The following is a 13,794-nucleotide window of genomic DNA, read 5'->3' on the forward strand; positions in this document are numbered from 1 at the left end:
GTATGGTAATAAGCGCTCTCCCCAATTCTGCAGTAGGCACACTCACAGGTATGGTAATAAGCGCTCTCCCCAATTCTGCAGTAGGCACACACACAGGTATGGTAATAAGCGCTCTCCCCAATTCTGCAGTAGGCACACACACAGGTATGGTAATAAGCGTTCGGCAGCTACTATCATCTTGAGAGTGAAGAGCTGTAGCTGTCTCTTTGAGGCACTGCTTATGCAGTTTAGTTATGGTATTTCAGTATTTTGCCATTACCTCACTAAAGACCCAAAGCCAATCTCCCCACCCTGCTTTATACCTGCTATCTGAAATGTATAAATGAAATGAAATTTGTCCACAGCGCATATCTCGCTTGTCAGGAGATTGGCAAATGAATATGCATGGCGGAACTAATGCAAGAAAATAGAGGGAGACAGGGGGAGACTGCTGATACATTATCCCAGAGCAAACAGCTTCTGGAAGAAACCAGTCTTCATTAAATGGAATTTGGCACTCACGCTTTCTGCTGAAATGCATGCGCTTTCTCAGCCACGGTTACGTTACAGCACACAGGTTTACTATGATGCTGTAACTGATCTTTTAGACAGAGAACCAACATCACACATTATGTACAGCTTAGTGCTGCATACCACACTTTCACTCTTCAGTGAAATTACTGTAGTGATAAAAGAAACAAGTGGGTGAACTAACATGTGTTCATAGCAGGCACTGAGGGTGTGCAGAGATGCTCTGAGAGTCACTTTATATAATAAACTGGAACATGCCTTGGCTTTAACCCTTGGTATAGCCAGGACCTGCTTACCTCAGGAGAGTAGGAGTGAGTAAACGCTGTATTAAACGAGCTCAGTTTACCAGCGATTAACCCTCGACTACACTACTGTTTTTACAGACACTGAGCAGACTCTCGTGCATGGCTAGATGTTTAATATTCATAAGCTTTATACACAGGTTCTGCTTATCAGTGGCGGTACCCACAGTAAGTGCTCGTGTTGTAGAGTAAGGAGTGCACTCACATGTACGCACACTAAACAGAGCCACACCCATTGTCACACTTGCAGTCGAGAGAGAGAGAGAGAGAGAGAGATGTGCAGGCAATAAGATTAATACTTATAGACGCAGACCGATACTGTATAGACACACAGACATATAGGTAAAGTTAAATTGACAGAAAAGCTAGTTAGAAAGATAAATAGCTGATCCTTATTGTTCTTAAGTATTATAATTTACAAGCAAATACGTTTAAAAAGATGACAAGGAGTTCACATAAAGAACTCTCTCACTTCCACTGCGCGTCAGAATAGACTGCAGGTGTGGCACCGCAAATGGAGAAGGCGCAGCCGGCCGCCTACATCATCAGCCTGCTGTGATACAGAATGGAAACTAGAATGTGGGCACAATGAATGCAGAACGGAGAGACAGCACAATTTAAGCACAAAGCTCCCAAAAATTGCCGGTCCCGGGAAGGCATTGTGTGCGTCGGTCTCGCTCAGCTCTTTGTTTTGTGAGACGCTGTGTCAGTCAGGGAATTTCACTCGACTCCGCGTCATAGACAGCGTATGAGTTGCAGTTTGCCTGTTTAAAACCTTTCCAGTCGGCCTTGCCGAGCGTAATGACGCGTTTCTTTTTCCTTGTTTGTTTCTGTTTTTTTTTGTTTGTTTGTTTTGTTTTGTTTTTAATGTTTTTATTACATCAATCGGGTTTGCTATCCGCCTCCCAAGTGAATGCGGTGCAGCGGAAACGAAAAGGCAGAGCAGGTGAGATGACGTCACCACTTACATCGCAGCCCAGTTTGGTGAGAAGTCTTTAAGCAGACCATATAAATAGGCAGCATGCATGTCATATTCCAATTATTATTATTATTATTATTATTATTATTATTATTATTATTATTATTATATGACACGTCATTGTCAAAGTTTCTCGTCATACCGGTAGCTCTAATTCAGAATGTACTAATCTATGGTGGGAGATGTATGTTACTGATATGTTTGTTACGAATGGGATCCAATGTGGCCTCGGTGTAATCACTGGTATTTTATGGGGGTCCTCCTTGGGGTTTTCTGTTGCATGTTTATTTGCAGCTGAAGTCATCTGTACTTTTGAAATAAATACAAATTGGTAACTGGCATGGCTGCAGAGGGTGCATGTACTTCACACTGTGTAAGGAACTGCTTGTCCTTTTGAGATGGAACTCGCTAGAAACCTTCTTTAGCACCAGTTGTTGAGCGCCTCGTGATCTGGTGGAGAATGGAAGCCCTGCTTGTGTGTATCACGCCCTCTCTACATGTGTCTGGACTTTGTTGACAGTACCATGGGCAGCCAGTGGGTCATTGTTCACATGACTGTCAGTGGGTCATTGTTCACATGACTGTCAGTGGGTCATTGTTCACATGACTGTCAGTGGGTCATTGTTCACATGACTGTCAGTGGGTCATTGTTCACATGACTGTCAGTGAAGGAGAGTGTCAGTAGGAAGCAATAATACAGCATACAACGCAGAAATCCAGGTTCCAGTTTTATAATAATTACTGTGGACCTTCAAACAAAGCTGTTTTAGAAACCAATACTTGTAATACCGGCACTGGCAGTGCAAGAAGACATGACAAATTGGCAAAGAAAATCTTAGAGAAATGAATCCATAGACGAGGTCTGGATCACTTCATAGAACATGACGTTTAGATTACAGAAACACACGACTGAATGCTGCAGATCATTTCACTCAGATTACAGAAACACACGACTGAATGCTGCAGATCATTTCACTCAGATTACAGAAACACACGACTGAATGCTGCAGATCATTTCACTCAGATTACAGAAACACACGACTGAATGCTGCAGATCATTTCACTCAGATTACAGAAACACACGACTGAATGCTGCAGATCATTTCACTCAGATTACAGAAACACATGACTGAATGCTGCAGATCATTTCACTCAGATTACAGAAACACACGACTGAATGCTGCAGATCATTTCACTCAGATTACAGAAACACACGCAGATCATTTCACTCAGATTACAGAAACACATGACTGAATGCTGCAGATCATTTCACTCAGATTACAGAAACACACGACTGAATGCTGCAGATCATTTCACTCCACCAGCATGGCTTGAACAGTGAGATGAGATGAGGTTAAAAGCTCTAAAACCATGAATGCAGGCGAGCCTGCCTCCTTTGCATAGAGGTTAAGGAGCTCACTTGTGTATGGCTGCCGGTTTGTGCCCAGCCTGTACCCTGTTACACTCATGCTGTTCTATCGCTTGTAGTGTATTCAGTAATATTGGAGAGCGACACAATGTGGAATAAAACTTGAGCATTTGTATAATTATATATATATATATATATATATATATATATATATATATATATATATATATATATATATATTATATGAAACTCCACTGCAATGCAAATACTATTTTTGAGCTCCCCATGTGGCATTTAACAGACCACAGATGTGCTTTTTATCTGTTCAACCAAGTGAGAAAAAACACATCAGGGTGGTGGGCAATCATGGGCAAGCAGGATAGCTCTGATTCAATGTGATTTGAGGCTCCGAGATGTTTCAATTGGGCATTTCAAATTGTGGAGCTGAAATACAAGATTGGGGGCTTTAAAAAGCAACAACAACTTCAATAACAACTCCTTTAGCATTGCTTTCACGTACAGCATGTCAGCGTGGTGTGTGTGTGTGTGTGTGTGTGTGTGTGTGTGTGTGTGTGTGTGTGTGTGTGTGTGTGTGCACTGCGCTGCAGGGATACCAACCTTCTGTTAAAAATACAAAACAGTACTTTGGAATCGACAGTACTTTTTGATCTGCTTCCGAGACAGGTTTTTATGCAGAGGAGGGAAGTCAGTCTGGCACCGAATCTTACAGCACCCAGCACCCACCAGATGATATCCGCTGACAGCAGCAAACACAATGAGAAGCAGAGCAGAGGAAGGTGAATGCATCAGGAGGCGTGTCTGCCTGGCCCTGCCTTTGATGAACCAGGTGCTGCTGATCCTCACATGTCCTCGGCTCCTCTTCTCCCCCAGGTCACCCCTCCATCTGTGCCTCTGCTTTAGAAGTTCGGCTGCAGCACATTGATTAAGAGAGATCGCTGGGAGGTCTTAAAAGCTCCTGCCGTTGGGTGATCCATCTGCCCTTTTTTATATAAATGTTTTGAGCTAGAGAACAGTGGACTATGCAGTGTGTGTGTGTCTGTTCCCAGAGCAGCTCATGCTGTCAGGATAGCTGTTAGCGTGGTGATCGAGATGGCTCCTTCAAAAGCAAAGCAGTGTAAGCATTAGAATGAGTTTCTGTGTTATAAAAGGATACTGATAAAATGAGGATGTTCAGGCATCTTATAAGAACATGAGAAAACTAGAAACAAGGTGTTTTAGCCCATCTACAGTATGCTTGTCCGGTTCCTAGTAGCTGATTGATCTCTAAACATTGTCAAGTCTGGTCTTTTAGGATCTAGACTCGTGGGTCGTGGGTTCAATCCCAGGTGGGGGACACTGCTGCTGTACCCTTGAGCAAGGTACTTTACCTAGATTGCTCCAGTAAAAAAACCCAATTCTATAAATGGGTAATTGTATGTAAAAATAATTTGATATCTTGTAATAATTGTAAGTTGCCCTGGGTAACTTACAATTCGTAACGTAACACAAGACCAAAAGCACAACATAGCTTGTTGTAGTTCACCAAGCGTTCCTGAATGAATAATAAGTATTTTTTATAGATGATATGAATACATACTCTCCCTAACTCTTTGAATTTCAGTCTTAACAAAATAGACAGTCAATGATTGATAATTTGATCCTATTATATGTCATACAAATAGCCCATCAGGCCCACTCCATGTATCGCAATGCATATCGCATCACTACCTGTCCATCGCAATGCATATCGCATCACTACCTGTCCATCGCAATGCATATCGCATCACTACCTGTCCATCGCAATGCATATCGCATCACTACCTGTCCATCGCAATGCATATCACATCACTACCTGTCCATCGCAATGCATATCGCATCACTACCTGTCCATCGCAATGCATATCGCATCACTACCTGTCCATCGCAATGCATATCGCATCACTACCATGCAGCAGTGCTGGTTACTCTCCCTCTGCTCTAGCATCGCTGTAGAATAAAGTTCTCTGTGCTGATACCTTATCCTGCTGTCCCTTTCTGAAATCTTTATTGAATGACACTGGCTCATGCAAGGCTTGGTAGTGCAGAGTCTAATAGGACTCGTCAAAGCCTCTGTGTAACAGATCCATGCATTAGCATTGCACTTTAGGTAGGGAGAGTGCACTCACCGAAGCTCCTTGCTTCACTCGCTGTGTTTGCATGCTGTTGATAAGCTGAACTTCAAAGGACTGGAGAGCAACCTTTCGGATTGCCCGTCTAATTAGTATGGAGCATGCAGTCCAGGTCTACCGCTCTTTTAAGCCTTATTTTCACTTGTGGGACATGGAGACTTTATTAATTATCTGCAGTAATGGAGATTAATTTCACTCCCTGTAAACTACACCTGCTCAGTCAGGAGGGAGAGAAGGGAGGGGAGGGGCGGAGGGGAGAGGAGAGGAGAGGGGGTGGGCGGAGGGGAGAGGAGAGGAGAGGGGGCAGGGAGAGGACAGGAGATGAGAATGGGGCAAGGGAGGAGAGGGGGCAGGGGAATGGAGAGGAGAGGAGAAGGGGCGGGGATAGGGTAGAAGAGAGGTGAGGAGAGGGGGGCGGGGGAGAGGAAAGGAGACAGGAAGAGGAGTATATAGGTATTTGGAACTGGAATGTTTATCTCCGTTGATTTAAATGATTGCCAAACATGTGTCTGCAAAGTTCATTGTGTGCATTGTAACCAGCTGTGGTAAAATCCAGCGTGGTGCATGTATCCTGACCAACATAATAAACCGTTGATTTAGTTATAAGTGAGTGTTTTTTGTTTCCATCTTTGTGCATTGCTAATAATTTTGCTGTGCAGGGGTTACCCCAGTGTGAGACTCTGAGGAAGGCCTCTGCTGTGCCACATGTGTGACAGAGAGGACCTAACATCCTCCTGTTACACCATGTCTTCAAGTTCATCTTCACTCAATGTGTTCCTGGCTGCATGACTGCCTACTTGTAAAAACCTGAAACAAAACAAAACAAAGACAAGGTCTGTAATGGTGCATTGTTTCTGAATCAACCATAATTTAGATATTTTATTTAACATCATGTACTCAAATAAACTACAAAATGATATCGCAGAAGTCTATTGGAAGCCATAATAGTAGTACATTATGTAATGTTAGATTTTGAAATATCTAAAAAGCGGTATGTAATTCAGTGTGTTAGCATGACATTATTAAGCAGGTTTCATTCGACTTTATGAAGCACAATCTGTTGATTCTATAAGGGGATGCAAAGCTTTTGGCCAGAGCTGTAGTGCATTTACATGTTGTAGGAGATGCTTATTTGTTGAGGTTAAAAACATGAGTCCTGCAGCTCTGCCATCCTATTGTCCTCTCTTGTGTTTCCCCATAGCCTGTGTTCAATGAGAGGCCGAGGATCTTGCAGAGAAGGGCCTGGACCCAGGCAGCACCGTACAAGGTGGAGAAGTTCCACCGAAGAGTCAGGTAGGTCTCTCTTCACACCCCTGTCACTGCGCTGCTTCAGCTACTGCTAATGCACCGCACATCCAGAGCTGCACAGTATAGATGATCATTTACGATGGACTCATTCACTGCACAGTATAGATGATCATTTACGATGGACTCATTCACTGCACAGTATAGATGATCATTTACAATGGCCTCATTCATGCACAGTATAGATGATCATTTACGATGGACTCATTCACTGCACAGTATAGATGATCATTTACGATGGACTCATTCACTGCACAGTATAGATGATCATTTACGATGGACTCATTCACGCACAGTATAGATGATCATTTACGATGGACTCATTCACTGCACAGTATAGATGATCATTTACGATGGCCTCATTCATGCACAGTATAGATGATCATTTACGATGGACTCATTCACTGCACAGTATAGATGATCATTTACGATGGACTCATTCACTGCACAGTATAGATGATCATTTACGATGGACTCATTCACGCACAGTATAGATGATCATTTACGATGGACTCATTCACTGCACAGTATAGATGATTATTTACGATGGACTCATTCACTGCACAGTATAGATGATCATTTACGATGGACTCATTCACTGCTCAGTATAGATGATCATTTACGATGGACTCATTCACTGCACAGTATAGATGATCATTTACGATGGACTCATTCACTGCTCCTGAGCTTGGAATGATTTGGTAGGGTGGCAGAATGTACTGCAGCAATCCATTATGATGATTACTGTATGAGTTCGAAAGCCGTCATTAAAGACGTTACAGCTACTGGAGCAATTCCATCCCCTCACTGTCCTGCTTGCTTTGAAAGGAGCGCATGTAGCTTGAGTTCCAAGGTTATTACTGCATTTGCATTGCTGTGACGTTAGAACTCACAATAGCGTTAAGAACCCTGAGGTGCAAACAGCACCTGAGATAAATGCTGCAGCCCCCTTTGTTATTCTATATGCCATATGGAACAATTTTTTGTCACCATCAGAATCTCCAGCCTATCTTACCAGAACAAGCACCAGGATGTCTCTTTAGAAGGTGCACATATATCAAAGGCAATGTGCTGTGTGGTGTTTTTTGTTTTCACATTTGCCGATGCGTGGTTCTCTGGCTTTGGTGTTGAAGAACGATGCGCGGCAGACACAGAACGCAGTTTAAAAGTGACGGCACATTAAAGGGGTATGGATGTTTGCTGTGGAATGGAGTATTCTATGTCACTGTTGTTTGTATGGGCTAGGACTCAGTGATAGGGCTTGCCAGTACATTCCATATGCATTGGGTGTTTATTTAGTCCTTCTGGGGATGTGATTGAGGGGGAGCTCATCCCTCAGGTGATGCACACGGCTGATGACATGGAAATCATTTATTCAGGACCTGTCACAGCGTCTCACTGAGCTGACAGCCATTCCTGTTCTTCTCTCTGCTTATTTCCATATACTGAGTAACCACTGAAATATTCCACAAGTTTTTGTTTGCTGAGTGAAAGGGAAGAATGTTCGAGAACAGGAGAACTTTTATTTATTACGTCAGATCTGGTTTCTCATACTCATCTGATCACCCCTGTACTCTGAGTAATTGATTTTATATAATCAGGATGAGAGAACCCCTTGAGAGATCCATCTCACTTCAGGGGGTCCTGCTAGACGGCAACATGAGTTACAACATACAGCCGTGAGCAAAACCAGAGCTCAAGCGCAAAAAACAGCCATAAAAATAAAGAAACGGTTCAAACAAACAAATAGTTCTACACCCTAAAACAGTGACAGACCCCGATATCACCGAGTCAGTGAAAGTACAGTACACTTTAACTGTCGTGACCACACCCTCCTTGTGTGTTTACCAGTCTTTTGTGCCTGTGACAGAAAGCAAGTGAATCCAAATCATAAATCTCCCTCCCGACCTGTGAGGGCGCTGTGTAAGGAACAGTGTGCCCTGGACTGGATGGGTTGGCAGTTCATTCCAGAGTATGCCACAGGGGTCAACCCATTAGTAAACCTCACTAAAAAGAGCACACCAGATTCAGTTAAATGGACAGGAGAATGTCAGGGGGCATTTGATACCATTAAGCAGAGACTCTGCCAAGCCCCTACCCTTGTTACACCAGATTTGATAAGGAATTCATCCTCCATACAGACGCCTCGGATGTTGGTCTGGGGGCAGTCTTCTCCCAGCAGGTTGATGGTGTAGAGCACCCCATCCTGTACATCAGTAAAGTGAGTGAATCCAAGTCATAAATCTCCCTGCAATGTAAACTGAGGCACCCCTGAGAACCTGGATTCTCAGATCGGCAGCATTATTCAGAATCGCTGCAGGGTTTTAACACTTCGTACCCATTGCTACACAATCCTTTATCATCCGATAGCGGTAACTCAGCTAGGCACGGATCCAATTACCAAGTTAGTCCTCTGGTTTCTGATAATCTTACCAAGAGACTCAGAAAAGAGAAATGAACTCCCTGTGACTGTGTCTAATAATTATCCTCACTTCTGTAGCATCAGTCCTGGGAGAATGTCTCCTTGCTAGCCAATCCTGCTGACTGCTTGTATAACATTAACACTGGTAGACGGGCTTGCAGACTCAAAGTGCTACCTCACATAAGTATCTTAAAAAGATGGAAAGCGCAGTTGGGATGACGAGCTACCCAGACTTGCATTTCAGCTTCTCCCTGTAATCCCTGCGAAGCGTCGTGGTAGCAAGGCTGTGCACCTCTCATCCTGACAGTGTTAATGACAGCTTTGACTGTAGAGAAAGAGTCATCCTGACAGTGTTAATGACAGCTCTGACTGTAGAGAGAGAGTCATCCTGACAGTGTTAATGACAGCTTTGACTGTAGAGAGAGAGTCACCCTGACAGTGTTAATGACAGCTCTGACTGCAGCGAGAGAGTCATCCTGACAGTGTTAATGACAGCTAATGTTAATGATCTGGACATCAGATCTGGTTTCTCATACCCATCTGCTCAAGTGTTAATGACAGCTCGGACGGGTATATGAGAGTGTTTGGGGAGGGTGAGGTGAGGTGGCAGGCTCCAGAGCTGCTCCGTGGCGGGATGGAGAGGTTAATCAGCACGCAGTGACACGCCAGGCCGCCCGCGCCAACCCTACTTATCACAGTGATTGATCTTTCACTCCGTGCGTCCGGCTTGAGAAATATCTGTTAATAACCAGCACAGAGAAACCCATTGATGTGCTCCGATAACACACATCATCTTCACATCCCTTATTACCCGTCTTATTTGCAGCCCCGGATGCGGCTATCCATCAACATTTAAAAAAAAAAAAAAAAAAAAGTGGAAAAAATAAGAAGAGATCCCTTTTTTTAGTCTGGATAGCTGAGAGAGAGCATTCTGATTGCTGCTGAACATTTCTGTGTTCCCTGGTTAACCCTTACACAGTGGGACATGGATTTTGAAATGCTTCTGAATAATACATTAGGGGTCGTTGTTCCATTAGAACAGGTTCAAATCTATTCGAGCTGCAGGGTATGAAACACGCACTTGCTTCATTCCTCTCATAGAAATTGCCTTCTGCGCTTGTGAATAGGGTCCTGATTCTGTGGCAGTGTAGCCCCTGGGTGTAATGACAGTAGCTTGCTGATCGTTCTTGAAATTCTTCTCAGTCGCATCAGGATGGATTATTGGATACTCAGCTGCCCAGTGTGTCCAGAGCTCTGAGGGCTTATCACAGTCAAACCTCTGTTATCCCAGCCCAGTTGTGTGGATAATCAAAATATGAGTGCATTGTTAATGTGGAGCTCCTATTCAAGAAACTAGAAGAGATAATTACCATGCGATTCCTCACACACGCTCACACACACACACATTCTCACTCTCAATCTCACACACACTCACACATATACTCACTCTCACTCTCACACTCACACACACTAACATGCTCACTCTCACCCTCACACACACTCTCACTCTCTCATGCTCATGCTCACGCTCACACTCACACCCACTCACTCTCACACACACACTCACTCTCACACACTAACATGCTCACACTCACACTCACTCTCACTCACTCTCTCACACTCACACCCACTCACTCTCACACACACACTCTCTCACACACTAACATGCTCACACTCACTCTCACTCACTCTCACGCTCACACTCACACCCACTCACTTTCACACACACACTCTCACACTCACACCCACTCTAGCATGCTAACACTCACACCCACTCACTCTCACACACTCTCACTCTCACTCTCACGCTCACACTCACACCCACTCACTCTCACACACACACTCTCACACTCACACCCACTCTAGCATGTTAACACTCACACCCACTCACTCTCACACACTCTCACTCTCATTCTCACTCTCACTCTATCTCACACTCACACTCACTCACTCTCACACACTCTCACACTCACACTCACACCCACTCACTCTCACACACATACTCACTCTCACTCACTCTCTCACGCTCACACTCACACCCACTCACTCTCACACACACTCACTCTCACACACTAACATGCTCACACTCACACTCACTCTCACTTTCACTCTCTCACGCTCACACTCACACCCACTCACTCTCACACACACACTCTCACACTCACACCCACTCTAACATGCTAACACTCACACCCACTCACTCTCACACACTCTCACTCACTCTCTCACGCTCACACTCACACCCACTCACTCTCACACACACACTCTCACACTCACACCCACTCTAACATGCTAACACTCACACCCACTCACTCTCACACACTCTCACTCACTCTCACGCTCACACTCACACCCACTCACTCTCACACACACACTCTCACACTCACACACACTCTAACATGCTAACACTCACACCCACTCACTCTCACACACTCTCACTCTCATTCTCACACTCACTCTATCTCACACTCACACTCACTCACTCTCCCGCTCACACTCACACCCACTCACTCTCACACACACACTCACTCTCTCACGCTCATGCTCACACTCTAACCTCTTTCATCCCTGTGTTTACTGAAGACTCGCTAATGCACAACAGTCCTGTTTCCTGGCTGCTGAGCTGTTTATTATTTCCCAGCTCGGTAGGGCAAGGCTGCCAGGAGATAGAAGAAATGTTTTACCATGCTTTCTTCTCCCGCTCTTATTGCCTTAGTGACTCCATCGGGAACAGCTACAGCCCTGCAGCCAGAGATTTCTCCACATATTTCATCTATAAGCTCCTCGGCTCAAATGGTGAGGTTCAGTTATGCAGCTCAGCTCCTCTGTTTTCTCCCTCCCTATGCGTCTTTTATTATTTTGTTCTTTAATGCTGCTGAGTTTTATTTTACAAGAGTGGAGAGTGTGTGTGAGAGCCAGTGCTTGTGCTGTAATCCTAGTTGATATCGCAGCTTTTACTTCAGGAGGGGCCCAGTTACAGAAGCTGAGGAATCTAATGGTAAACACATAGTCTTCAGCATGGAAAAATCTTGGTCAGCAGCAAAATGACTGTGGTGATCTCTTACAGGGCAGCCTGCTCTGGGGATCTTTGGACACCAGGAGTGAATAGCCCTACTTCTCCGTGAAAGAGTGCCGGAACTCTCTGAGCAGCTGCCTGCATTGAGGCAGTTAATATAATGATATGTGTAGCAATATGGTTTGCCTGTTGTATTGAATATGAAATCAGGGTGTTTCTCCACCCTTCTCCACCCAGGTGCCAATCCCCCCAGGAAGGCATCTTCATTTAACCTAAGTGAGGCTGCCGCAGAATACAATTGAATGTTCCCAAATGTAGATCCCATGGCATCTTAGTACAGTGAAGAAGATGGCACAAGAAACATTTGTCTTCATGATGTGATCTTTTTCTAGTTTAATGCAGACATATTTGAAAGTCATGGCACTCTGTCAGTGTTTGAGCATTTGACAGAGTGAGTGTTTCTGCTGCCCTCGTTGTGATTCAGTGTGTCCTTGTATTTCATAGACACTCCGGAGCACAGCCAGGACAGGGAGGGGCCAACATGAGAGAGGGCGTGGCAACTGGCAGTGCCGCCCTGTCGTCATGCCAACAGGGTCCTGAAAAAGAGGGAGCCCAGACACAGTTTACAAGCCAGGCGGTGAGTACCAGACTGCTGTCTACTCCAGCATGTGGGTGAAGCTTGAATTGAGGAAGGGCATGGTGGAAGAATTTGACTCACTTCATAAGACATGAAGTGATTGTGTGAATGCCAGGCACATAAGAACATAAGACATTTCACCAATGAAAGGAGGTCATTTGGCCCACCAGTGCTCCTACGGTTCCTATTTGCTGAATGTTTGCTTGAACTTTGTCAAGTCAGGTCTTAACGAATCCCAGTGATTGAGCATCAACAACATGACTCTGTGTGAAGAAGTGTCTCCTACCTCTGTCATGATAATGATTCTGTGGAAATAGTGACGATTGCAATCCCAATTCTTCACACCCCCCCCCCCCCCCCGAGAATTAGCAACCAAAAAAAACATTTTGTTATGACATGATTGATGAAAAAAGGATTCATTTCTTAGAAGATACTGAAGGAACAGACAATAACAACTCTACTTTGTAATCTTCCATGGTTGTATTATTTAAAATAATTAAAAACTCATTTTAAAAGAGGACAGTTTTTTTTTCTCTCTTACAAATATATTGGCGTGTCAGCATTCCCAGAAGAGTTTTGTGTTTTTTGAATTAGTGATATTATTATGACTACAGTAATTTGTTCACATTTGGTGTGCTTAGAAGGTCATTATGTAATTTTCATCAATCCCTACAGTACTTAATACATCGAAACTCAATTCAGTTTAAGTCAGCCACATTTACACGTGCAGTGATTAAGCTTTAATTGCATTCCATACGCGTGCAATCATAAATAATGTCATTTTTAAGGGCCTGTTTTTAGCCCTCTCCAGAGTGTGTGGAACTTGATTAACTGAGCCAATCAGACTCCGCTTTAGCACTTCCATCAACACATGCCTGAGGACGGGAAACCTTTGGGTGGTAAACAGCTGCTGATCACCACCGCAACGTATTTCTTTTCAATCCTCTCACCAGCTGAGCGCTACGCTGATTAGACAAGCAAACAAACACTGTGTCAAACAATACGTGTCTGGGAGCATTGCTGCCTTTTTAGAAAGTAAACAGAAGTGCTGAACAGCTAAACAATCTGAGTCGCTAGTCGCTACTT

At 44.1% G+C, this 13,794-nt stretch overlaps 1 protein-coding gene across 5 annotated transcripts; it reads left to right on the forward strand.

Moving 5' to 3' along the window:
* The first annotated feature begins 1,141 nt into the window (after window positions 1-1,141).
* LOC131697379 (dynein axonemal heavy chain 3-like) lies at window positions 1,142-13,226 on the forward strand. 5 transcript variants are annotated; one of them, XR_009307215.1, is made up of 6 exons: window positions 1,142-1,758; window positions 3,845-3,957; window positions 5,988-6,161; window positions 6,530-6,621; window positions 11,772-11,851; window positions 12,576-12,683. XR_009307215.1 is itself a non-coding variant. In XM_058985516.1 (6 exons), the coding sequence occupies exons 1-5, from the start codon at window positions 1,726-1,728 to the stop codon at window positions 12,669-12,671; spliced, it is 414 nt and encodes a 137-aa protein (XP_058841499.1). In that variant the 5' UTR covers window positions 1,142-1,725; the 3' UTR covers window positions 12,672-12,688; window positions 12,728-13,226. The 5 variants fall into 5 exon arrangements, 3 of the variants coding, with proteins under 3 accessions (XP_058841499.1, XP_058841502.1, XP_058841500.1); XM_058985516.1 differs by lacking the exon at window positions 5,988-6,161 and adding an exon at window positions 12,728-13,226 and having other exon boundaries at window positions 12,576-12,688; XR_009307216.1 differs by lacking the exon at window positions 5,988-6,161 and having other exon boundaries at window positions 1,142-1,796.
* The last annotated feature ends 568 nt before the right edge of the window (window positions 13,227-13,794 follow it).

The sequence above is a fragment of the Acipenser ruthenus genome, chromosome 14 (assembly GCF_902713425.1).
Source record: "Acipenser ruthenus chromosome 14, fAciRut3.2 maternal haplotype, whole genome shotgun sequence".
NCBI lineage: Eukaryota > Metazoa > Chordata > Actinopteri > Acipenseriformes > Acipenseridae > Acipenser > Acipenser ruthenus.